This window comes from Clinocottus analis, unplaced genomic scaffold (genome assembly GCF_023055335.1).
Source record: "Clinocottus analis isolate CAN_PGR_092001 unplaced genomic scaffold, fCliAna1.0.p SCAF_10, whole genome shotgun sequence".
NCBI lineage: Eukaryota > Metazoa > Chordata > Actinopteri > Perciformes > Cottidae > Clinocottus > Clinocottus analis.
This window is the reverse complement of record NW_027175821.1, coordinates 19451485-19474936: the sequence shown is the minus strand read 5'-3', so window position 1 is coordinate 19474936 and position 23452 is coordinate 19451485. Positions and strand designations below refer to the sequence as shown.

The following is a 23452-nucleotide window of genomic DNA, read 5'->3' as shown; positions in this document are numbered from 1 at the left end:
TGTTTCCCTTCTGTTGGGTATTATTATTATTATTATTATTGATTAGGAGTCCAGGCCCCGTCGTTGCGTTATCAATCTCTGCTGCTGTTGGAACCCATTCATCAACATCCACGGCCAGATGTTACAAAGGCAAAGCGTCTCCAGGCGGAAAAAGCCAGAAGGAAAACATGGAGATGGGATAAAAATGTTTAGATACGATCTCATGATTTGCATATGTTACTTTAATGCTGACAGTTTCAATGAGTGTGTGTGTGTTAAAAAAAACTCTCCACAGATGCGTCTGGCTCATCAGGTTTGGAACGTCATCCTTCCACCTTGTTTTTCTTGTCCTTCAAAGTCTGCAGTTTGTTTTGATGCTGCTTATAATACATGTTTTTATGGCATAATTTGATATGTTCTTTGATAGTGAGGCGGGACAAGGACAGAGGGAGGAAAGAGGAATGTTATGAGACTCATAATACATTTTAGTCAGTTTGATCAATTTACTTCAGTGTGGATGCTGCTCTCCAGGGAGTCCTGGGTGCGAGAGGCAGAAGATAATGAAAACACGTCAAACCGTCTGTGCTGTTAGTTGAAACATCTGCATCAACATGTGGAAAATTAATTATTTTCTCATAATTTTAAAGAAAGGCAACTAAATAAAAAGATTAGTTATATTGTTGTCTCTGAGGTGTAGTTGGAATAACAGAGCACACCTGCCTGAATGTTATATTATCCAATATTATATATTACATCAGCCTGTGCAGATGGCATCTATTTTGATTGCAATATTTATTAATTGATACCACAACAAATACATTGTTTGAATTTAACCACATTCATGAAGAACATTCTCGAAAATTGTAGCGCAAAAACTGAACAATTTTAATTATTGTGAATACTAGATATGAGTATGTATTCACAAGAAATCAAGGTGTGTTTTTTTTTTCATATGAAACCCATTTATGTAAGTAAAATAAAAAAAATGATGAGAGTCATAATTATGAGATAGGAAAGTCTTGATTAACTAACGTTGTGTAACGTCGCTCTGTTTTCCTTTTAATAAATGGCGATCGGCGGGTAAAGAAAACCCCAAGTCCCAGAAGACCCCGCGCCGCCCATTGGAAGCGCGTGTGCTCTCTGCATGCGGAGAGAGAAAGACAGAGAGAGGGGGGATGAGGGGGGGAGAGGGAGAGAGAGAGAGAGAGAGAGAGAGAGAGAGAGAGAGAGAGAGAGAGAGAGAGAGAGAGAGAGAGAGAGGGTGGGGGGGGAGGAGAGGGAGGGAGAGAGAGAGAGAGAGAGAGAGAGACGGAGAGAGAGAGAGAGAGAGAGAGAGAGAGATGTAGAGCGTTTTGGAGGCGGAGAGTCAGTCGGCTCACTGTGAGCTTGTGTCGGGGAGCAGGAGGAGCCGACGCCGACAGAAAGAAGAAGGAGAAGAAGAAGAAGAAGAAGGAAAAAAAAAGACCGATTCAAAGAAAAAGACACGAGCGTCGCTGCTCGAGTGCGGAGGTCTGGGCTCTGAGCCGCGCCGGAGGGGACCGAGCCGAAAGGTTCCCGTGAAGCGTTGTGGTTTGGACGCGGACGGAAAGGGTGTAGACTACGGACACGGCAAGGCAGCCGACCCCCTCAGCACCCCCCTCCTCCAAAACACCGAGAGGACTCGGCAAGAGGTGAGAGGAAAGCCGTGCGCGAGAGCTTTGGAAACTGTAGCGAAACCAGCGCAACGCGCCACAAAGGGCTGCATGGAAGTTTAAGGAACAGTTTGTGGAGGCTGCAGTAACGCGACAGGCCGTATTTATTGTAGGTTTGCTGGTTTTCTGCTCTTAAAAGCACGCAACTGTTAGCTAGTCTGGACGCTTTTTTTAAAGCCCCCATAGGTGTAAACTGTATCCCATATGAAACGGGGAGCTCCGTGCTGCTGCTCACCGGACTGAATTCATGCCGTTTGCGCTCGTTGATATTTTCTTTTTCGTGTACGTGTGTGTGTGTGTGTGTGTGTGTGTGTGTGTGTGTGCGTGTGTGCGTGCGTGCGCGCGCGCCCGTGTATGTGTGTAGCCTTTCGCCTGCAAACACAAGTGACCCTTTGATATGTGTTATATTAATCTACTGAGCTTTGTGTCGGTGAAAACACACACACACACACACACACACACACACACACACACACACACACACACACACACACACACACACACACAGAAAGGTGGAAATATAGCGCAGCCTGTGTCGTTATCTGGCAGCGTTACAACTGTGTGTGTGTGTGTGTGTGTGTGTGTGTGTGTGTTGTCTTGGCTGGAGACCCTGGGTAATATTTAGCATTTGCTTCAGTGTAGAGGAGCAGTAGTAGGATGTGATGAAAGGGGAAATAAGAAGGCGGTTAAACTGCATTTAGCCCCCCCCAAAAAAAGTCTCAGAAATCAAATCTTGAATTCTTAAATGCTATCTCCTTTTTACATTTGATTTGATTTAAAAATAAAAAAATACATCCAATCCAAGACTGTTACTCTGGGTTCAACCAGGATTTCTGTCTCCCTTTTTAAAAAACAATATATGAAGCTATTAGAGCCATAAGTGGGAGTTACCTTCCATTCGTTTCCACCCATGCAGCCGACCCGTGTAAATACAGGAAAGTGGGTCCTCTCCTTTGGACTGCCCCTTACAGTTCAGGACGGATGTGGACTGTTTGGGATTTAGAGCCACATAGGAAGGAAGGGGGGAGACGAGAGAAACTGGATGAACCCCTGCCAAGAATTCAGTTGCAGGGCAGGCGGCCTGCTGATGTGGGTTGAGGAGGATGAAAGTGCTGAACACCCCCCCCCCTCCCTCCTCTTCTCCTCCTCCACACACACACACACACACACACACACACACACACACACACACACTATTTACAGTACCCACCTTTTTTTTTGTCGCTGCAGGGATAGGAGTCTACTCTTCTTTGTGGGTTTGGACAGCATCCATAACAATAATGTGTATCGCAACACATGGCGGCGAAACTGCTCCGCCGCTTGTGAGCTGGTGCTCGTGTAGCTGATAAATGTTTATGTTTGAGTTTGTTTAATCTGTGTAAATCGTATCAAAATGATCTCCTCGGGCATGATGGTTGATTGCGCATGAAGCAGTCCATTGTGTTTTTGAAATGTGTCCTAACTTAGCCTTTTTATTTCTGCCTCCTTGTTTTCCAGGGAAGAGAGCCAGTCTTGGTATGTTATTGGAGGAATTGACTCGACGCTCCGCGCAAATGTAATGGAAACGCGCCTCGGTCACCCCCGGTAGCATCTGAAATGCACGAGCGGAAACATATCAGCAACTCCCATGGCTAATTGCATCAAGCGGCGGTGGCTTGAGTTCGCCAGTGGATGCACTCAAGAGCCGGGTGCCCTGCCATGCCCAGCGCCATGCTAAAGCAACACACTCATAATAGCACGGAGCACTCAGTTCAACCAGTGGGAAAGCTGTGGAAAAAGTTGGTGGAAAATCTATGGTTTGAGCCTCAATTTTGATTTCCTATTTTTTATTTTTGACCTAGATTCTCTGTAAACGCGTCATAGCTCGGCTGCTTTCCCTGCAGCGGCTCCGCCTCCTCCTCTTCCACTCTGGCGTCGTCTTAAACGTCAACGCTGAGGGCCGCCAGACGCGCAACTGTGCTTTCCCCCTCCCACCCCACCGAGAGGCCGTCGACATGGATGTTCGAATTTCCCGCCAACCTCTGCTGGAGTTGAAGACGGGCGGGATCAGAATGAGGCGCCCCCTATGAAGAGGCGGAATAGGCGGAAAAGCAGCGCTCGATCAAAATGGCCCAAACCAGTTTGCTGCAAGGGAAGCGCTTTTACTGCCGGGAGTGGGTCTTCCACAAGATCCAGCATTGCCTCCAGGAGAAAACCAACAGCCTTGGCGGAGTGACCAGCACTCCCAGTAAGCAGCAGCAGCAGCAGCAGCCGCCGCTGACGACCACGCCCGGCGGAAGCGCGTCCAACCCCGGCACCCTGACGGCGGGGTCCGCCAAGTCGGCCAGCTCCTGGGGGGTGTTGCTGGTCGGGGGCCCGGGAAGCGGGAAAACCGCGCTGTGCACGGAGCTGCTGTGGCCCTCGTCGGTCCAGGGGACGCACCGCGGCATGCAGCAGCAGGGTCTGGCGTTCCACTTCTGCCGGGCGGACGACTCGGACACGCTCTGCGTCGGCGGGTTCGTCCGGGGTCTGGTGGCTCAGATGTGCCGCAGCGGGCTGGTGCCGGGGTACGAGGACAAGGTGCGGGACCCGGCCGTGCAGAGCGCTCTGCAGCCCGGGGAGTGCGAGAGGAACCCCACGGAGGCTTTCAAGAGGTAAGGACCAACGCAGCCCGCCCTCTCATCTCCTAGCAGACGAATCGTTCCACCGGTCGGGACGCTGTGAGGCAGAGAAGGAAGCTGAGCCGTGAAGTTCTGGCTGATGTGTAGTCGATCGGTGGAGGATTGATTAACGACCATTTTGGCAATCTGTTGTTTGATGCAGGTATCGGGGAAAACTACCAACACAATTGATTTTCAAGTGTGAGCATTTGTTGCTCTTCTTAATTTCGTATCCTTATTAACTGTATATTTTTTAAATGCTACTTTGGGCAAATGTATAAATTTTCTATAAAATACAAATAATTCTTTGGTGAATTGCTGATAAAAACTACACATTGTTAGTATATCAGAATCAGCTTCATTGGTGATGTGTGTGTCCACACACATGGCAATGACTCTGGTTACACGTTGCTCTCGTCGTACACATCATATACAATAAACAAGATGCATATTAAAAAAAGACATTAAAGACAAAAGAGTAGTGCACCATTACCTCCTGCGGTATAATAAATGAGTGAAAACAACAACATATCTGAACACTCACAGCAGACCCTCCACCTCTCTGCTGGTTGCAGGTGATGTTTGAAATCTAGGAATTTGCCTAGAGATGTAAAAATGCAGAGCCAGCCCCTCCCCTCCCTTCCCCCTCCACCTCCTGACCCTGACGCACCCCTCCCCCTCCCTGTTCCCCCTCCTCTGACTGCTCACACTTGTCACATAGCTCCGCCTCAGCGGCCTCGCCACTTATTTCATGTCACGGCGGGGGGGGGGGGAGGGGCTGCCACCCGCTCGGCTTACAATTCACGGCGGGACAGGTATTTATAAGTCGTGGCCGGAGACTCCGTGAGGGAAGGAGCTTTGAACTGCGACCGAGTCGCGGACGGACTTGACCGAACTCGAGTGACTGCACTGCAGGAAAGATGAAGCGCACACCTGAAGCTGAAGTACAGTGAGCCCGTGTAACACGAGCAAGATGGACCGCTGTTGTAGGCAAAGAGAGGGGTGTGTGTGTGTGTGTGTGTGTGTGTGTGTGTGTGTGTGTGTGTGTGTGTGTGTGTGTGTGTGGGCTCGTCTCACAACAGTCTCCACAGTGCAGGTCAGGCAGTCTTTGCAACACCGGCTGGAATGCAGTACACACACACACACACATGCGCACACACACCCACATGCGCACACACAGGCTCGCACGCTTCTCGTCTGGCCATCTGGTGGTGCTTATTCCACCATCTCAACATCACACTCAGAGGGGGGAAGAAGTAGGTCAAACGTTCAGTTAAGGTAAATCTTTATTTTAGTGTTTTTTGCTGCCCAGGAAGTGAGCGCTCCTCTTCGTCACCTGCCTGTAGACTCTGACTCTGGGGTCGACCCTCCGGGATATGAAGGGGCAGGTAATCGCGGGGACGTAAACAGAGGCCGAGCCCAGCTGGATCGAGCTCTCGCTCCGCATCCAGCTGGATTTTTTTTTTTCCTGCTTTTTTATGTGTGCGAAGCTTTTCCTGTAGCGCTCGAACAGCTCGGACAACAAAGACGCCACGCTTATCGTCATCACCATCATCACGGCCCGCTTTTGTTTGTGAGCCAAATGGGCACTTGGGCGGAGGCCTTATCGCCGCTACAGGTGTAAGAAGCGTTCCAAGCGCCTCCGAACACAAATAATCACAGAGCCTCCGCTGTTGTTCGCGATGCTATCTCGTTTCAGGGAGCCAAGATTGTTCTCTGGCGGTGACAAAAACATAAAATAAAAGAATAAATATAGAACTGAAGCATTCAAGGGTGTAAAACTTATTATACTTATTATTACTATATTACTATTCCAACATGACGACCACTAATTCACAGACGGCGGTTGCTCCACTCACTAAAAGCTCCTTGTTTAACAGATGTTTGGGCCCAGCCCCCCTCCAGCTGTGATTTTAGATGGAAGCTCGTGAGTAAATGCAAGAGGCCCCGTCGAATTCTTCTGCCTCGTCAAAGACAAACAGGCCTGTTTGTTGATGCTAATCACCAGTCCTGTGTTAATGCATCCAAACCGGTTCAGACACGGGTTTTTGTTGTCCCCCTTTCTCTGTGCGTCTGCACCTTCAGCCGAGCAGACACTTTTTGGACCCGAGATTCATCGCTCGCTATCTTCACAGTCGGTCAGCGCTGCGCTGTACGTGACGCACGGACGACACATCGACCGGTTTCAGCTTCTTCGGTGTGCATATGTTTTGGTTTTCCTTTGTCACCGGGGATTAGTGTTGACGCTGGTTTTGTTTCAGTCGATGGCTCCGGTGTACATCTCGTGCTTCCTCTTTGTCTCTTTTGTTGTCAAAAAACTTTAAAGAGCAGACGCATCTCATTTTTTCCTTCTTTTCAAGCTTTAACAAGAGTCCATCTGCCAAAATAAAACGACTTTCACCCCGACTCGTGGTCATCGACCACGCCGTGCTACACACCTGTATGAAATGAGTCTACACTTCATTACACCACTACGGCCAGTTAGGGATGGGCATGCTGTTGGATTTATTAAAAAAACACATCTGAAGATGCCACCATGAGCCGGTTTTGAACCAGTTATTAATTAAACAATCAAGTTAATGAAACAAATGCAGATGAATCAATAATGGATCCGAGTTGCAGCCTTGATATGTAAAAGAAAACCATTCTACCAATGCGGTTCCATTGATTTCCACCGTATCGCCCGGCCTTTTCATTTCACGTATTACTAAAAGTAATGTGCTGCATTAGTGGCGCCTGTCAGCAGCGGACACGGGGCCGCCGGCCCGCGGATGAAGAGCCGGTTTCACCTTTCACTTTGCCTTTCTTCTGGTGTACCGGCACCAGCTGATGTCTGCTTCAGACAATACGCGCTAGGATCTGAGGGCGTTTGACACTTGGCTTGTGTGCACCATCGAGGATTATTTCTTTATTTCGAGACAGAAAGCACATTCCTCTGCTTCGTTAGGCTCCACTGCCACGTTCTGACTGCAGTTTGTCCTCCAGTATGAATGAGTTTGTGACTTTTTGAGCAGCCAGACAGCCGTCCGTCCAACATGCCTCACTTTCTCCCCTCTGGACAAAAGAGCTGGCTTCAAATAGGTGGATTTAACCCAGCCATGTGGGTCAAACTAAAGGCAACAGGTTTTTTTTTTTTTGCTGATGGGACAAAGCCGCCTTTTAGTTCTTGTGTGACCTTATGCGGAACCGTTGTTGGGCTGTTCTCCACTGAACACGAGTTAGGCTTGAATTGCAGTTTCTGTTTCTTTGTAAAGGGCACGGACTTCAGAAATGATGAATGACCGAGGCTTAAATTTGTGGACGAGGTTTGAAGGTTCTTGGCAGTGTTTTATTCCTTTAGCGTGTCCGCGGAAGAAATTGATGCTGCAGCTCAGATTCTTTTGATTTTTTTATTTTTGAACCGGGTAAAAATGTTTTTGGGGAAAAGATGTTCTGGCAGCCACATGAAACATTTCTCTATAAAACTTCGCCTCTCGCTTTGTTCCTCAAATAACTGTTGACAATTGAGATCAGCAGTGATGTTAATCCAAACCGAAGTAGGATTAGTCCGGTAGCCTCCAGTAAACATGAGGTTGTTTGGCTTTTACGAGTTGCCATTTGACAAGGCCGCTTACATTTTAACAAGTGAATTCCAGTTATTGGATCTTGGAAATGTTGGGAATTGTGAGGTGCAAATCCAGAGATAAAAACACACGTGAAGTGTTGTCTTGACATCTTGTGATGTGACATGGAGACGGAGACAGAACGCCGTCTCACAACGAGACATTAGCAGAAAACAGAAATAAGTCTGTTGCTCTCTTTGTCGGATTTTCTACACGGTTCAAATTGAGACATTTCAGTTTCAAGTCAAACCAACCAAGACAATTATTTTTTCAAGTCTGCGAGAGAGCTTTGTGTTTTTTTTTCATCTTTTCTTTTGTGTTGACTTTTTGACTCCTGCTCATTGCTCGGCCCCGCTTATTGGGGTTAAGGGACGCTAAACAAAAGCGGACTCGTGCCTTTCATGTGGTGCACGGCTGTGGAAAACTCTCTGCAGATTAGGGCCACGTTGTGAGAAGAGAGAGAAAGAGAAAAAAGTCCCAACGTGACGCATCAACTCCAGTCGAGCAGATGAGGAGAAACAGCAGTACTGGTGCGGCTGCAACGATGACTCAGCAAACTGAAGTCAGCCTCTGTGTGTGTGTGTGTGTGTGTGTGTGGATGTGCCTACATGCTTGTGTGGGCAAACATAACTCATTCAATGTGGTTATCCCACTCACTAAATAGCGCTCATGTATGATGCAGCCCGAGCTCCTGTAATAGCACGCAGGGAGAGAGACGGACGACGCAAGTTTAGACTCATTCATGAAGGCGCAGCAGAGCTGTGACTTGATTTCTGGATAATCATTTTCTCTATAAAATGCAACACAGTGGCTGTTCTCTTCCGAGAAAGAAGATCGAGCCTTTAAAATGTCGATCTGGTCCAACCAGCCGGAAAGTGGAAAATACTCCGTTTGTAATCACAGAAGAGAAACTTGAGCTGCTTACACGACTAATATCCATAATAATATCACACTTGTCGCTAAATAAGCAACAGCTAAAGCCGAGGCTCTGAAGTTTATTGTGTGGACCGCGTGGGTGTGGTTTGATCCCATTCGACTTGCAACGTAAGAAACAACCCTCAGCACTGTCATCGCGACCGATTGGTCGTCGCAGTATGTGTGATGTCACTGTCTGCCCGCTTTAAAGCAACAAGAACAGCAATACCAAAAATGACAACAACCTGTGAAGCAGAAACCTCGTTTGGTTTCTGACTTTTGGCACAATTAATTTGTTCGTTTTGGACGCCGTCGCTCGCAGTGAGAACCCTATTGAGAAAAATATAAGACTAAAAGCTCCAAAAACCCATTTTCAGCACTGTTATTAGTGTTGTGTTGCTTCTGAGCAAGAGAGCTCACAGTTGGGCCCTTTGTCACCATAAATCTGTTGCATCGCTGTATGCAAATCCAGTCTTGGCTGCCACTGAACACCTTGTGGGTTTACCTGTATTCGTGTGTTAAGGCTTTTTTTTTTTTTGCACACAAAGACGGTTGTGTGGGGAAAGCAGAGAGAGGCTCGGAGGCAAAGCTTGGAGGCTGGAAGAGAGAGATAGAGGGAGCGGAGGAGGGGGAAGTTGAAAAGGATGAAATTTCAGATTCCTTTGACAGCACTGGATAGTCGGCCAGGAATGCACACCTCGTCTGGGCTGGGGAGAGCTCGGGGGTTTGGGATAGTTATCCGAGGTATGTGAGCTGCGCCGGCTGCAAACGACATGAGCAGTGTGTTTACACTTTAGCAAATCATTAATGCGCCGCTTTATAAAGGTGAAGAAGTTTGACTGGTGATTGAAGAGGCTGAATATGTGTTTTATTTTATTTTTCATTGTCAGACTTTGGTCTGTTTTTTCTCTCCTTTTTCTTGTGTTTCTTTCTGACGGCATCAAAGTAAAACAAAATCTGGTGATATAATTAAAAATTATACCCCACTTCCACCAATAAACAGACCCACTACTCATGAGGCTGGAGGGATACATTATTCTTTACAACCTTTATCATTTTAAAGTTGGATAATAATATTGGGAAGATGTTGATGGCCTCTCAGCTCTTTGTTGCTGCTTGAAGCAACCTGTTGACGAGGTGGATGAGTGGACGTAAAGGGACCAAAGACACAGACACACACACACACACACACACACACACACACACACACACACACACACACACACACACACACAATGTGATCTCTGTGTGTGAGACCAGTCCCATGAGAGGGTGTTTGGAGTCAAAAACATCACAAGACTTTGATCGTTCGATATTAACTCCAGTTTTAATTTTAGGGACGTTAGTAAGGGTGCATTAAGGCTTCTTTTGTCTTTTTAAAGAAAGTCTTTTTCTGTGTAAGTCCCCCAGCGTTGGCTTCCTTCCCCCTGCACCAGCCAAGTGTCCAGGACGCTGTTTTCTCCCGACAGCTGGAGGCTTTCTGTCCAGCGCAGAATTGATCGTGCAAAGCCATTAAGCCCAGATCCGATTCTCACATTGTCCAGCGTGTTTAACGAATGGCAGAAACAAGCTCGTGTTTCTCTCTTTTTTTAAAAATACTTCCAGGAGTTTTCTCGTGTCGGTTTATTAAAGTAATCTGCCCTTGACAGCTTGTGGAAAACTCTTGCTTTGACTTGACCGACTTGAGGTGTGGCCTGAAGTGGAACATTTTTGAGAGTTTAAGCTGTTAACGAGCAGGGCGGCTGTCCCTTTGAAATGTTGTCGTACTGGAGAGATGAAACTTTCAAGAGGAAAATCATCAGAATTGGAGCGTCGCAAATTCCTCACTGAACTTCAGCCGCACAGCAAACGGCTCACTGAGATATGAAACGTTGTCATGTCAGGGGAGATGTTGATAAATTGTATACTTAGTAAAAATAATAATGGCAGCATGGTTTAAGGTTGTTTGTCTCAACATAATACATTTGTTCAAGCATTTTTTTTTTAAACACTGCCCAATTCTCCACTCGATTGTGAACAAATGATTGTAATGGCCATTTCTGTCTTTTAGGAAAAACAAAGTAACTCATTTAGTGCCGCAAGGTTGCCGTCCTCGGAGGGTTATGCATCTAATGAAAGGCTCTCAGCGCAAATGAATGTAAATATGTCTGTCTGCAGTGCTTCCAGTCTCTGGATCCACTCGGCATCAAACCCTTAAACCTTTGATTTGTAACAAATACAAACAAGCTTTTTTCAGCGCGTCACCATTCTGAGAAAACTGTCATGAAGCCTCAGCTTGTGTGTGTGTGTGTGTGTGTGTGTGTGTGTGTGTGTGTGTGTGTGTGTGTGTGTGTGTGTGTGTGTGTGTGTGTGTGTGTGTGTGTGTGGCCGGTGAAGAGTCCGGGCCCTGGCTGTTCTTTGAACATCCGCTCTCGGCGCCGCTTGCATCGCTGTCTTATTGTCCTCGTCAGCCTGATTACTTTGAACAAGTAGATTGCGCTCGCGTTGTGCGTGATGTGCGACTCTCTTCGCGAGGCAGTACGAGGGAGGAATCATAAGGTGGACGCTCATCTTCTCTTCGGGCGAGCCGGTGCATGAGTCAGCGGTTATCTCTCGACTCGGGGGCACTAAGCTGTCCTGACTTTGCGAAGATGCTGAGCAGGCTTCCTTCCAAATGGACTCGATACTAAATGGAGAGATGGAGGGAGATGGAGGGGGTTCTTCTAATGAAAAGGTTTCTCTGGTTCCCTACTGATCGTGGTCTGTCTGAAGCTCCACTCGCCAGCTCCCTCTTCCTCCATCACTACAGCAGCGTGGAGGCAGACATGCTGTGTAAGTGTGTACGTGCAGGTGGTGGCATGGATTTCAGACAACTCCACCAGACTCCGCACTGTGGCTCAGGAGCGACGGCCGAGAACACTTGTGTGAGACAGAAGTTGGCATCGGCTTCTTCGTATGTTGGGCACTTGAGCGAGAACTAAAAATAGCTTGTTGCAACGGGTCCAAGAGCGCGGCGTGTGGCCGAGGAGCTTTTTAATTCTTCTGGCTCAGGTATGCTCGCAGGTTTGTCCGGGCGAAACTAAATCAGCTTTCCCTGAGCTTATTTTCTCTCCATCTCCAGCCTCCCGCGGAGTTCCCTTTGTCCGCAGATTCTCGTCTTTTGACTCTTCGACAGCCCCGGGGAGGAGCTGAATTGTGAGGGAAGAATGTCCCTTTGTTTCGCCCACTTGCTGTCACTGTGGATTTGATTGTCTCAGTGGGCAACACACACACACACACACACACACACACACACACACCCCGTCACCCCTGTGGATGGACATTCCTTTTGGCAAGGCTCCCAGATGGCTGCAGGTTCTCCGTGGGCTGCAGCCATCTGATGGAGTAATCGACTGTGTTACTGGGCGGCCGAGCAGCGTGACGACAGAGCGTGAAGGTCGGAGGAGGCGTGCCGCACGCAGTTGTGTCCTGCTGGGAGGGAGAAACAGGAAAAGTTTTCAGCACAAGCTGGAGAAGCTTTGGCAAAGACGGGCGGAGCTGTTGGCCTGAGCGGAAGCCGCGTCGTTTCATCTGCTGCCGACACGAGCACTCGATCAATACAGCGGCTGATCCACCAGAAGTATACATTTCTTTTGCTTCTGTCAATAGAAATCGACAGTTTGTGTGTGTCAAAACCAAATTGAAAACGTTTCCCCGGGCGACACGATAACGGTTTGAATGTTTCGCAGATTATTCCATAGAAATGAATTACATAATAGAAAAAAGATTGACGGCTCAATAAATCCAAATAACTTTTGGTTCCAGGAATGCAGCACTAATTTAATTTATTCAAGTTGATTAAGGGTTTTATTGTTGGTTGTGAGTATGACGTGGGGTTATTGATCATATCAACGTGTGATTAATTAAACCGTAAAGAAAGCCGCTGACTTCATTATTTGGCTTGAAATACGCATTTAAAGCCTCTTAAAAAAACTCCCAATTGTCAGATTGTATGAGCAATATTGTATTTAATCTGACATCGTGAACATGGTTGCAGTGAGGTGAAATGTATCACAGGTAATACATGAATGTTATCAGACACCTGACTTCCTTTTGAGGAATCCTTCCCTGGACCGTCGGTCCTCGACACTCGGCCCTTCAAGAGCAAGTCGTTGTGAAAATGGCCCCTGTGCGGGTCCTCGTCCTTTTTGGACTGCGAGCACACAGACCTTCACCCGGGCCGCCCGGCCCCCGTGTGCTGAGGGATAATGAGCTGTGGGCCAAGTGGAAGATACTTAAAAGAGAATGGCTTCAGAGCCGCTGGCTTACTGACAGACGGCTGAGCCTCCAGAGGAAGTCTCATTAAAACAGTATTTCAGTGTTTTATGACAAAGAACCGATGCCGGTTCAATACAGGACGAGACCTGGTTGAAGAGTCTCGTCATCTGGAAGGTGACCGATTTTTATCTGCAGCTACACGTGAAAAAAAAAAGAGCCACCTCAGAGCCGTCTCTCTAATCTTGAATCAAGTTTAGATTAATTGATTTTCTCGGGCCTCTTTTTTAAAATGTTAAATGAACCCAGACCTGGATTAAAATGTCACTCGTTTGAATTCCTCAGATCCTTTTTCATCTCGGTCAGTTGAGCTGAGAGTCATTTCTTGAGTATCGGGACATTTTTCACCAAACCAACGTCTTAATCTTAATCCCATTACATACACGGTCTCTGCATTTAACCCATCCATAGCAATTTAGGAGCAGTGGGCTGCTGTGAAGCGCCCGGGGAGCAACCGGGGCTTCAGTGTCTTGCTCAAGGACACTCTGACAAATGGAGAGAACAGGGATCAAACCTGCGGTTGCAGGACGACCGCGAGCTGCCCTTCAGGTTAGCTTCTTAAAACTTAGGAAGTCTTTCAGGAGGACAAACAGTTTTCGTCCGTCCAGTTGCACGTTGATTTCACGTGCAGTGTTGGCGTTGGTGAAAAAGATCATGTGGCGTTTGAAGCCGTGCGTCATGTTGGCTTCATCGCGGGGCGCCGCTCTTTAACAGAAGTTCACGTGCAGACATGGATGCTCCCGTCGCAGCGGGTTTGACTCGGACAAAGTCTCGCATGCTCAGTTGTCGCGCAGGTTGCCCAACACATTTCCCTCCAGGCGTCTTAATTTAATCTAATCTCTGAACATTTAGCTCTCGGCATCGTTTTTATTTCATACAAACGAAACAAAAAAGCCCACTGAATCCTGAATGACTGTATGTGGATGTTTCTATACGCTCAAGTGGCCCTCAGTGGGCCTGTTGATGGCTGTAATTTGGGCTGGATGGAGACATATTTAAACGCCCACTCTCTCTGATGAACTGGGAAGGACCTGCCTCTCGTGCTCGGCGTCGCGCCTCAGAGAGCAAACTGTGATCCGCAGTAGTCCAGCATCACTCAGATGAAGGATTGAGTCCACACTGGTACCCAAAGCCTTTAATTCTATTGGAAAGCGTTCAATATGTTGAATATTGACTGAATGGCAGACTTTCATTCACTGCTCCGTTTCCCCCGTAATCGAGATGAGGGACAGGGATACTTTTCAGTTGATTTTGATATATTGAAACAATGTTCCACTCATGAATCGCAAAACATGGACAAAGAACTCTGTACAAAAGTGTTCAATGACAAAAATCTCTGACACACTTCAGTGAATTCCGATTAATTAACATTTCCATATTGGAATACTATTGCAATATCAAAACAACACAATATAACAGCGATATGATATTCTTAACTTAGCATTCTCTGCTACTCAAGCACTTCATGCCCTCTTTTATATCTTTAATTAACAGTATGAATTATATCTTTATGTTTTACAGCGGGTGGACAAAATAACAACCGACAGTGAAATACAATCATCATCATGAAACCACAGAGATAATTGTGAACAGCAACTCTGACAGACCAGAACTTTCCCTCCAGCAGACTGGAGGATGATTCATCTCTACGAAAACACATAATTGCAACAGCAAAGTTGACATTTACTGCAATAAGTCTGAGACGGTTTGCCGCTCTGAGGCTTTATTAAACCGTACATTACTTGGTTGGAACTTAAGCAGAAGACTTGAGTTTTTATGGAGTATTGCATCATTATGTTTCGCAATACTTATTTTTTCTCAAAAACACTGTATTGGTTTTTAATTCATAGTCGACATGCATTTATTTTCCTGTGTGTGTGTGTGTGTGTGTGTGTGTGTGTGTGTGTGTGTGTGTGTGTGTGTGCTCTCAAAGCAGTGCTCTGATGTTGGATGTTAGTCATTTCTCTTCACCGTTTCATTTACATAAAAACGAATGCATGTTGATGTGTTCTTTATACTATAACAGTTGTCCAACCAAAAAAACATCACAATATATATGAGCTTGTTTCCAGAATCACAACATATCTGAACATATTGAATCATAACCTGTGATGATACGTAGCACTGATACGGTAGCATAACGCTAGCTGGCGTCGTGGACAGGAGACCCAACCAAATTGACATCGTTGGACAACCTCATCTTTTCATTTGTGAACCTTTTTACAAGAAAATGATAATCTGACAAATTTGTTTAAAGATGATCACAATTTTCTGTCTCTCTGAAATGTTTAACAAAAACTAGAATATTATTTGTTATTTTTTAGCAAAAACACGCACACGATAACCTTCTTTCTCTCCTCCCTCCTCCCTCAGATGCGTCCTCCTGCCTCTGCTGAGTGTGAAGCCTCCTCAGCAGTCCCTCTTCCTGCTGGTGGACTCCATCGACGAGGGCTGCCAGCTGGGCGAGGGGGAGCAGCGGTCCGCCCTCGGCGCCCCCAGGACCATCGCCGAGCTCCTGGCCGGTCACCACGAGTTCCTGCCGCCGTGGCTGCTGCTCATCTGCTCTGCGCGGCGGCAGAACAAGGCCATCACCAAACTCTTCACAGGTAAACATCAGTGAAGGGCTCACCTTCTGTAAGCGACGGGCCACTAATGGATGTCGCGGAGCATCGCGACGCCGTTGAATCACAAAGTCAACCGAGCTGTTTTGATTGATGAGGCCATATTTGCATCTGTCGGCACGGCTCCATGTTTGTCTTCAGCTTTATTTCCCTGTGTGGATGCGATACGTTTCACCTGAGAGAGCCGGTTCCACGCGCAGCCGCCGCCTTCGTTTTCACGGCACCGATGCAAAAGAAAAGAAGCTTTTCACCATCGCGACGCGCCTAAAGAGATTACGGTCCTGCTGCAGACCTCCTGTGAGCGCTGCAGCGCCTCCTCGACATCCTGAGCCACTGTACCCAAACCGGCTGCTATTATCTCCGTGTCAGGCCGACGGCCTCCTCGCTGCTGATGAGCTGGCATCACATTAATCAAGAGCCCGGGTGTGTGGGAGGAAGTCTCCTCCGCAGACCGCTGTGTATGTGTACTTTCGCTTACCTTTTTGTTGTTGTTAAATCCACTGAATGTGGGAGCTTCTCGTGCCTGAGGCAAACTATTACCTAACAAATCCCAGCAGTCTTAGCGGACGTTTCTGTGCTCAGGAGATGCATGGAGTCCGGTTCAAGGCTCTAAGCGAGCGACATGTTGTTTGTCCTGCTATTACAGCTTGTACGGCGTCACACAATGTCCCAGTTAGAATATTATCATTACATTCATACACTGGACTGTAAATTGTCATTTGCACACGAGGATGAAGCAGGTTTTGAGACGTGGTCTGCTTCCCGTTGGCTTTACTGTGCGAAGCAGCCAATGAGGAACCGGTATGATCTTGTTCTGTGTTTGTCTCACGGCAGGAAGTGCATTGTGGGCCAATAAAGATGACTTAACACATCAGACATTGAAAGGGTAACATCGTAAAACTGTTCTTGGGTGAAAACCTGCTGATCTTCAGCACCACCCCAACAGGTTGGACCAGCAGTTAGCCTCTAGTGGGTGGAGGGTTCCTTATCTGGTCCTCGAACAACGATGTGTTGCAGGTGAGCTCAGTGTCAGATGGTGTGTGTGGGCATGTTTCAGACCAGCTGTCTTCTAACAAGAGCTCGTTAAAGGAAATCGATGCAGATATTTGCATACTCATATTTATTTTGTGTCCACTTTGAATGCTGCAGAGCATTGCTGCAGTTTATTGTTGCTGCATTTTTAAATGTGTAGATGATTCTCTCTGGATGTCCGTGGGGTTATCACGTAAGTTCATCTCATACATAATAACAGCAACAGCATTGATGCACAGCCTGATATCTGGGCCCATAGCGACTGCTGATCCGAGACCAGTGTTTAATCAATAAGCCGTCTGCCTCGCTGAGTAAATCTGTACAATATCATTGATATTGTACAGATTTACAGTACAATATCACTGATATTGCACAGATTTACAGTACAATATCAGTGATATTGTACAGATATACAGTACAATATCAGTGATATTGTACTGTATATCTGTACAATATCAGTGATATCGTACCGTATATTGTACAATATCAGGCTCAACTTCAACAATGCTTTTCTAAATTTTGAAGATAAAACAAATAACAAATAAATAAACTTTCACGTTATGTATTAAATTGTAATTTATTATACGAGCAGAAAAATTCCAAAGTGTAAATTGTTTTTATTGCAGCAACAAATTGTTTAGAATTCAATTAGGGATTAAAAATCCAGGATGAAGTAGATGTTATATTCATATAGAACCCAGTTGAACTGATCGGCTCCATCGTCACCGATCCTCAATCCGGCTATTTGAGTCAGTATCACCCCAAATATCCAATATTGTTGTTGCAACATCAATATTTATTGATGAATTGAGTGCCTGAAAAAACATCAGCAACTATCTTGATAATCAATTGATAACTTTTGTCATTTTATAAGTGAAATGTCACATTCTGATCTGACTGTTGCATGGAAGAATAATAATTAGATTTTGGTTTTGAGAAATTATTATGATAATTTGCACTATTTTTATCGACTGAAACACTCAAAATAATTGCCTTATTATTGGACTTGCAGCCCTAAAAAATATGAACCATGCAAAACATGAATTAATTATTACTTTAGCATATTCTTAGATGATCACATTGCTATGGTTTGCAATGCTTTAAATTGCCATGTTTCTATTTTAATCATACAATACATAGATCAATACGCTTGTGTGTCTCATTGGAATGATTGCTATGTGTTCACAACATTGTAGCTTGAAAGTAGGATGTAACACAACGAGGTGCAGTGTTTAAGGATTAAGTGAAACCTTAAGTGTAGGCGTCAGACTGGAGGAGCTGTAGTTTAGATCTGATTTGTGTTGACAGGGAGAGGAGAACACCAGAACTCTCTCTCTGTCTTTTGCTTCAACAAACCACCTGCGATGCAAGCTGCCCACTTCCTAATCGCAGAGACATGCCCACCCACGCGTCCCCCAACATCAAAGCAGCTCCAGAGGTGCCTGTGGTAGATTAGATTCTGGATCGGTATCAGAGCGGAGCGTCACGTATCCTCTCAGCCTTCTCCAGAAACTTAAGAGCCCACGGAGAAGAAGTTTTATCTTCAATTTACTGTGTGTGTGTGTTGCATATATGTATATATACATATAGCTGAATATATATATATATATAGCCGTATATGTCTGATATGTAAATGCTAATGAGGCATTTCGCCGTAACTTTCTTCAGAGTGGCTCATGGAGTTCTGTGATTGCCTTTTCTCTCCAGATGTTGCTCTCTGATGAGCGGCCTCTTCTCGTTCCTTCTTTCTGATACGGTTTGAAGGGAATTTAATCCTGGAACAATCTGATAAACAGCTGTTATCTTTTGTTTCTTCTTTTCTTTCCGTCTCTCTCTCTCTGGTCCCTTTTCCTTTTTATTTTTTTCACTCCCTCTTTGATGACAGCCGAGCTTTGGTCGTGCTCTCGTTCCAAGTGCCCAACAATTTGATTTCAAAAAGACGCGTCTCGGTTTGAACACGGGGACAGAACCCGACTGGCTCGTGAGGCGTTTACAAAGCAGCGAGGGCGGCGTGTGATGTTGCTGCGAGCCCGCTCCGTTGAGTCTGTGCATCCAGGCGCTCCTGCGGACCTTCGCCTCTCTCCTTGGCCCATGCTTTTAGCGCCGTCTCTGTTTTGTCTACATCCAGTCTTCCGCCTTTAGTTCAACACTAGCAATTCTTCTGCGAGACTGGCTTTAATTCTTTCCTTTTTTTTTCTTTTCCCTCACACATGCTCGGCTGTAGACGTGCAGACAAACACATTCACCCACTTACCGCGTCCTCCATTAGCGCGGGCGCCTTTTAATACGAATCGCAGCAGTGCGACTGCTCCTCGTGCATGCGGCACGGGACCTAAAATAGACCAAAGGACTTCAGAGTATCAAATTGAGGCCAACTGTCCCCTAAAAATACCCTCCGTTATTGTTGACGAGTCAGAGATGGCGGTGACCTGCCAGAAAAGACTCCACTTTCACGCTCCGTGCAAAGCCAACTCCTATTTTCTGCGCGCGGCCTCCTTCGTCTGGGGTGGAGGTTGTGTGGGTTTTCCCAGTATACTCTGGTCTGCGGGCGGTGGGAACTTTGTGGCCGTGTGAGTACAGTGTTGATGGAGCTTGAGGAATGACCTTCAACCAGAGGGGTCGCTCGGCATGTAAAAAACGTGGCTGGACCAGAGGACCGTGTAAAAGAGCGACGCTGAGGAGGTTTGAGCTGGCTTTGATTTTAGTTGAATTCACTTAAGTACCATCTAAGTCAGTTTTTTTTTCACTCTCTGAATTCTTCTGTCCTTTGCTCAACTGTTTTTCCTCGTGTCTGTCTCGGTAGTGGAATGTGCTTTTTTGGGAAGTTTTCAACACCTCCGAGACCGAGCAGGAAGAAGGAGGCATTTTCTGACTCGGGCAGCAGAGGAGCCGCGCTCGCATCCGCTCGGGCCACGGCCCCGACAAACAAAGACCGTTCTGTTTGTGAGGAGGAGGAGTGCAGGAATCTCTGTAGAAGTGTCCTGTCGGCTGACTCGCTCTTTATGATCATTCACTTTTTGATAAGGCCTCAGTCTTCATGTATTCTCTTTGAGACGTGAACAATCACAGCAGAGATCTAGAAATCTGAGTGGAGTCTGTAGCTCTTCTTCTTCGTCTTCTTCTTCTTCTTCTTCTTGGAGAGACGCTTGCATTAGCCGTGCACGTCACTCCCTCCCTCCTTTCCTCCCTCCCTCCCTCCCTCCCTCCATCCCTCCCTCCGTGTGCTACTGTAAGGGGTAGCGGAGTGGAAACACTTAGGCAGCGATTTTGGTTTTGGAGCCGGGGCAGAATCTGTGCCAATTTAACAAGGCCTCAGGCAGAAAGGAGAGCAAGGGGAAGGGGAAAGAGAGGCGGGTGGAGGTGGGCGACGGGAGGGGAGGGCGGGTTAAGTAGAAGCAGCCTCTCAGACATGTATTTTACCTCAAATATTTTATCTCACCAGACTGATAAAGGGATGATGTGTCAGAGATGCTATGATGACTTATTTGAAATTCTAGATCCATCCTCATTCAGTACATTATGACTTTTTGCATTGTTGTACAAAATAAAAACCATTTTGCCTTTTTAGTCTCCCTAAAATAAATCCGTAGTTATTTTAATCACGAGTCCCTCCGCATTGGCTCCAGCCTGCTGTGTGATCCTTTTATGGTGCGGAGGCATCACTGGACTGTAATGGCTGCCATCTGCCCAATATGGTTTGTGGCACGTGCTTGTCAAAGTCGCTGTTTCTCAAGCGGTTAAGTGTGCGTCGGCGCGGCCCTGGTGGCAGCAGGGAGGACTGCGGTGAGGACACCAGAGCATGCTGGGAGTTTCAGCGTATATTCACGAATACTTCTCTGATGAGAGAGACGATTGACTGCGGTTGGAGCACATCGCTGCCCAGTGACTTCACACACATGCAGCTCTCTCTGATATTAATGTGATGATATTTACTATGATTCAGAAAGTTCATTCATTTATTTTCCGTGACATTTTAGCCCTAGAGGCAGAAATAACCGGCTTTTTCCTTCACGTGGTCGTTGGGACCCCCGGTCACGTGGGGTCACTCGGCTGTGACTTTACATCTGTGGTACAAAAATGCTATGAAGACAAAGAAGTGGGTCAAATAGAGAGGAAACGTCTAATCTGAATTCTATATTTCATCAGTGTTTCAAACAAAACTCCCTCGCTGAACCGATCGAGGTTTTAATGAAGTGGCAAAAGTCCCAAGCAACTGCAAATTTAAGAACTAACCCTTCAGAAGCGTGACATTCAAAAGAGCCCAGTGTCTGGCCGGCGACGTCCTCCCCCAGCTTTTCTCCTCTCATCTCTTCATTGTTGGCTCTCAAATAAAGGCTTGGTATGAACCAGCTTAAGAGAAGATACAAGATGGGATTCTTTATGGGGATTTTTTCCAAACTATCACGACCCTATGGAGAAAAAAGTGGAGGTCGATGACAGCGACAAGCCAGCATGAGGGAGGATGAGGGAGGATGGAGAAGCCATGGCTTCGTGGACTGCACTGCCAGTAGCTCTAATAACATGGTATCAGTGTGCTACTGGAGCCGTGAAACATAATAGCTCCCTTTTTTATTTTATTTTAAACAACCACATTCCTGCTCCGCAGTGTTACAGCAGCTTCAATTAGATTGATTTCCACTGTCATAAAACACAATATCACTTTTCAACCCCTATTTTTTTCTCTTCTTCAATTTTACTCTCACTACTTCCAGTTGGTCACGGGAGAGAGGGGAGGGAGGGGGGGGGCACTTGGCGGGCTGTTTGGGGTGTGTACCGGCAAAGAAACTTAGAAAATGGCCACACACACACACACACACACACACACACACACACACACACACACACATAAAAGCCCCTCTTAGTTATGAATCACAGCTGTAATTAAGACGGTTATATTCTTGGCTCCGTCTGAGGAATGTCACAGGAGCGTGGCGGCCGCTTTAAGGAGACGCTCATCCTGTGAGGCATTTTGAAGGTTTACTCATTTCCTTCCTAAGATGACACACGAGTGGGTTTATGTTTTATTTGTATTATTTACCCCAAAGTAATCAGCGGGCCTTCTTCCATACCTCACAGTATGTAGATAAGTAATTGCAAAAATTCCGCAGCTATTGTAAAATAAAAAGCTTCACTTTCAGGAAATGATGTGACCCTGGGGTGCGCCTGTGTTTTAGTTTCCTGTCTCTGCGTCTCGATGGAGGGAGGGAAAGCCCACCCTGGCACTTGAACCACATCTTCCCACCTCCACTCTGCCGTGAATGAGGCCTTTCTTTCCCCTCCGGCCCGGCCGAGAGACGGAGCTGATTTACAACCGATGATCACAAATGAAAAGAGCAGCCGTGTTTTGAAATACAAATTCACACATGCGCCCTCCTCCACCTCTCTGAGCAGCCCTTTGTCCCCGAGGCCCCGCGAACCTGACACGGGGCCCGGCCGTTCCTCCGCAGAGGTCAACACAACTCTTAACATCTCCCTGGGTGTGTGTTTTTTTTTTGTTGTAAACTTTCTTTTCGGTGAGGCGGGAGACCTCGGGCTCCTCTGGCCGCCTGACAACCCAAACACGCTCGTAAAAGCAACGCGGACGGTTTATTTCTACTGGGCTTTGGAATGCTCCCCCGAAGTCGGACAGAGATGCCCCCCCTCCCTCCTCTCGCTGCTCCCACACCCCCCCTCCCAGTAAAAGGCATTTTTTGCAGCGTCATCGAGGCGATTGGATGCTGAGCTGTTATCGAATGCAAGAGATGAGTCTGTGAAAAATCAAATTGTCGTAAAAGTTTTACGAGAGAGTAGGTGCCAGGAACAATTTTCGGGGACTGAAAGCTTCAAAGCATTCTTCGAACTGAAAATAAAAAATAAAAAGCCATTATTTAATACTTTAAAACCAATCCCAACACGTCTTGGCTCTGCTGCGGCCTTCATCAGAGAGACGCAATTGCCAAGCAAATGCCTCTTGTATAACATAATAAAATCCCCCCCCGTCCTCGTTTGTTGGTGTGTTTTCGGTATTGATCGTCTCTGCGTCTGCACGCCTGCTTAACGAGAGCAAGGACAACGCATTTAATTGTTCTACTCCCCCTTTTGTTCCGATTTGGCTCGCGCAGACCAGCTGATTTATGTCCGTACTCATGTGCGAGTTTGTCGTCTGTGAGGCTGCATGTCGAGCCTCACTTTGGATGAGCCCAAGACCATAATCCTCGCTGAATACTGTAATTTACCACGGTGCAGTCTGACAACCGGGCAAATTACAGGTCTGCCGTGTCTGTATCTCTAACACCTTGGGTGCTCCCCTGCAGTAACACGACTCTGAACATGGCGGACGAACCGGCTGGCCTCTCTCCTCTGGGGGCGATGCCCTTTGGTATGTGGCATGCCCCTGCCACATTTTTATAGACGTGAGATGTTTATTTTTCGTCAAGGCACAGAGCACGACTTGTCAGTCTTCGTTTTAATTGAAGGGTGTTTTTAATTCGGTCTTGATTTGAACTGAAGATGAAATAAACGCTGCTGAATTCCTGGCACGTTATTGGCTGGCGTCGCCGCCGGGGTTGAATTCCCTTTTTTTAAATTTTATTATACCACACTGCCTCTTGACCTGCATGCCAAACGATGACTTTGCAAGCACCTGATTGCACAGAGAGCACGGTGCCCAAAAAAACGCTGTCTGATCGTTTGTTTCCCTG

At 46.7% G+C, this 23452-nt stretch overlaps 1 protein-coding gene across 1 annotated transcript in view; it reads left to right on the top strand.

Annotated features, from left to right (window-relative positions):
- Positions 1-1298: 1298 nt before the first annotated feature.
- The window catches only part of ankrd50 (ankyrin repeat domain 50), a 34004-nt gene continuing 11850 nt past the window's right edge, over positions 1299-23452 (top strand). Inside the window, exons 1-3 of the mRNA XM_068594360.1 lie at positions 1299-1649; positions 3168-4303; positions 15493-15725. Coding sequence (XP_068450461.1) covers positions 3777-4303; positions 15493-15725 — 760 coding nt within the window. The 5' untranslated portion in view covers positions 1299-1649; positions 3168-3776. The remainder of the gene's footprint in view (positions 1650-3167; positions 4304-15492; positions 15726-23452) is intronic.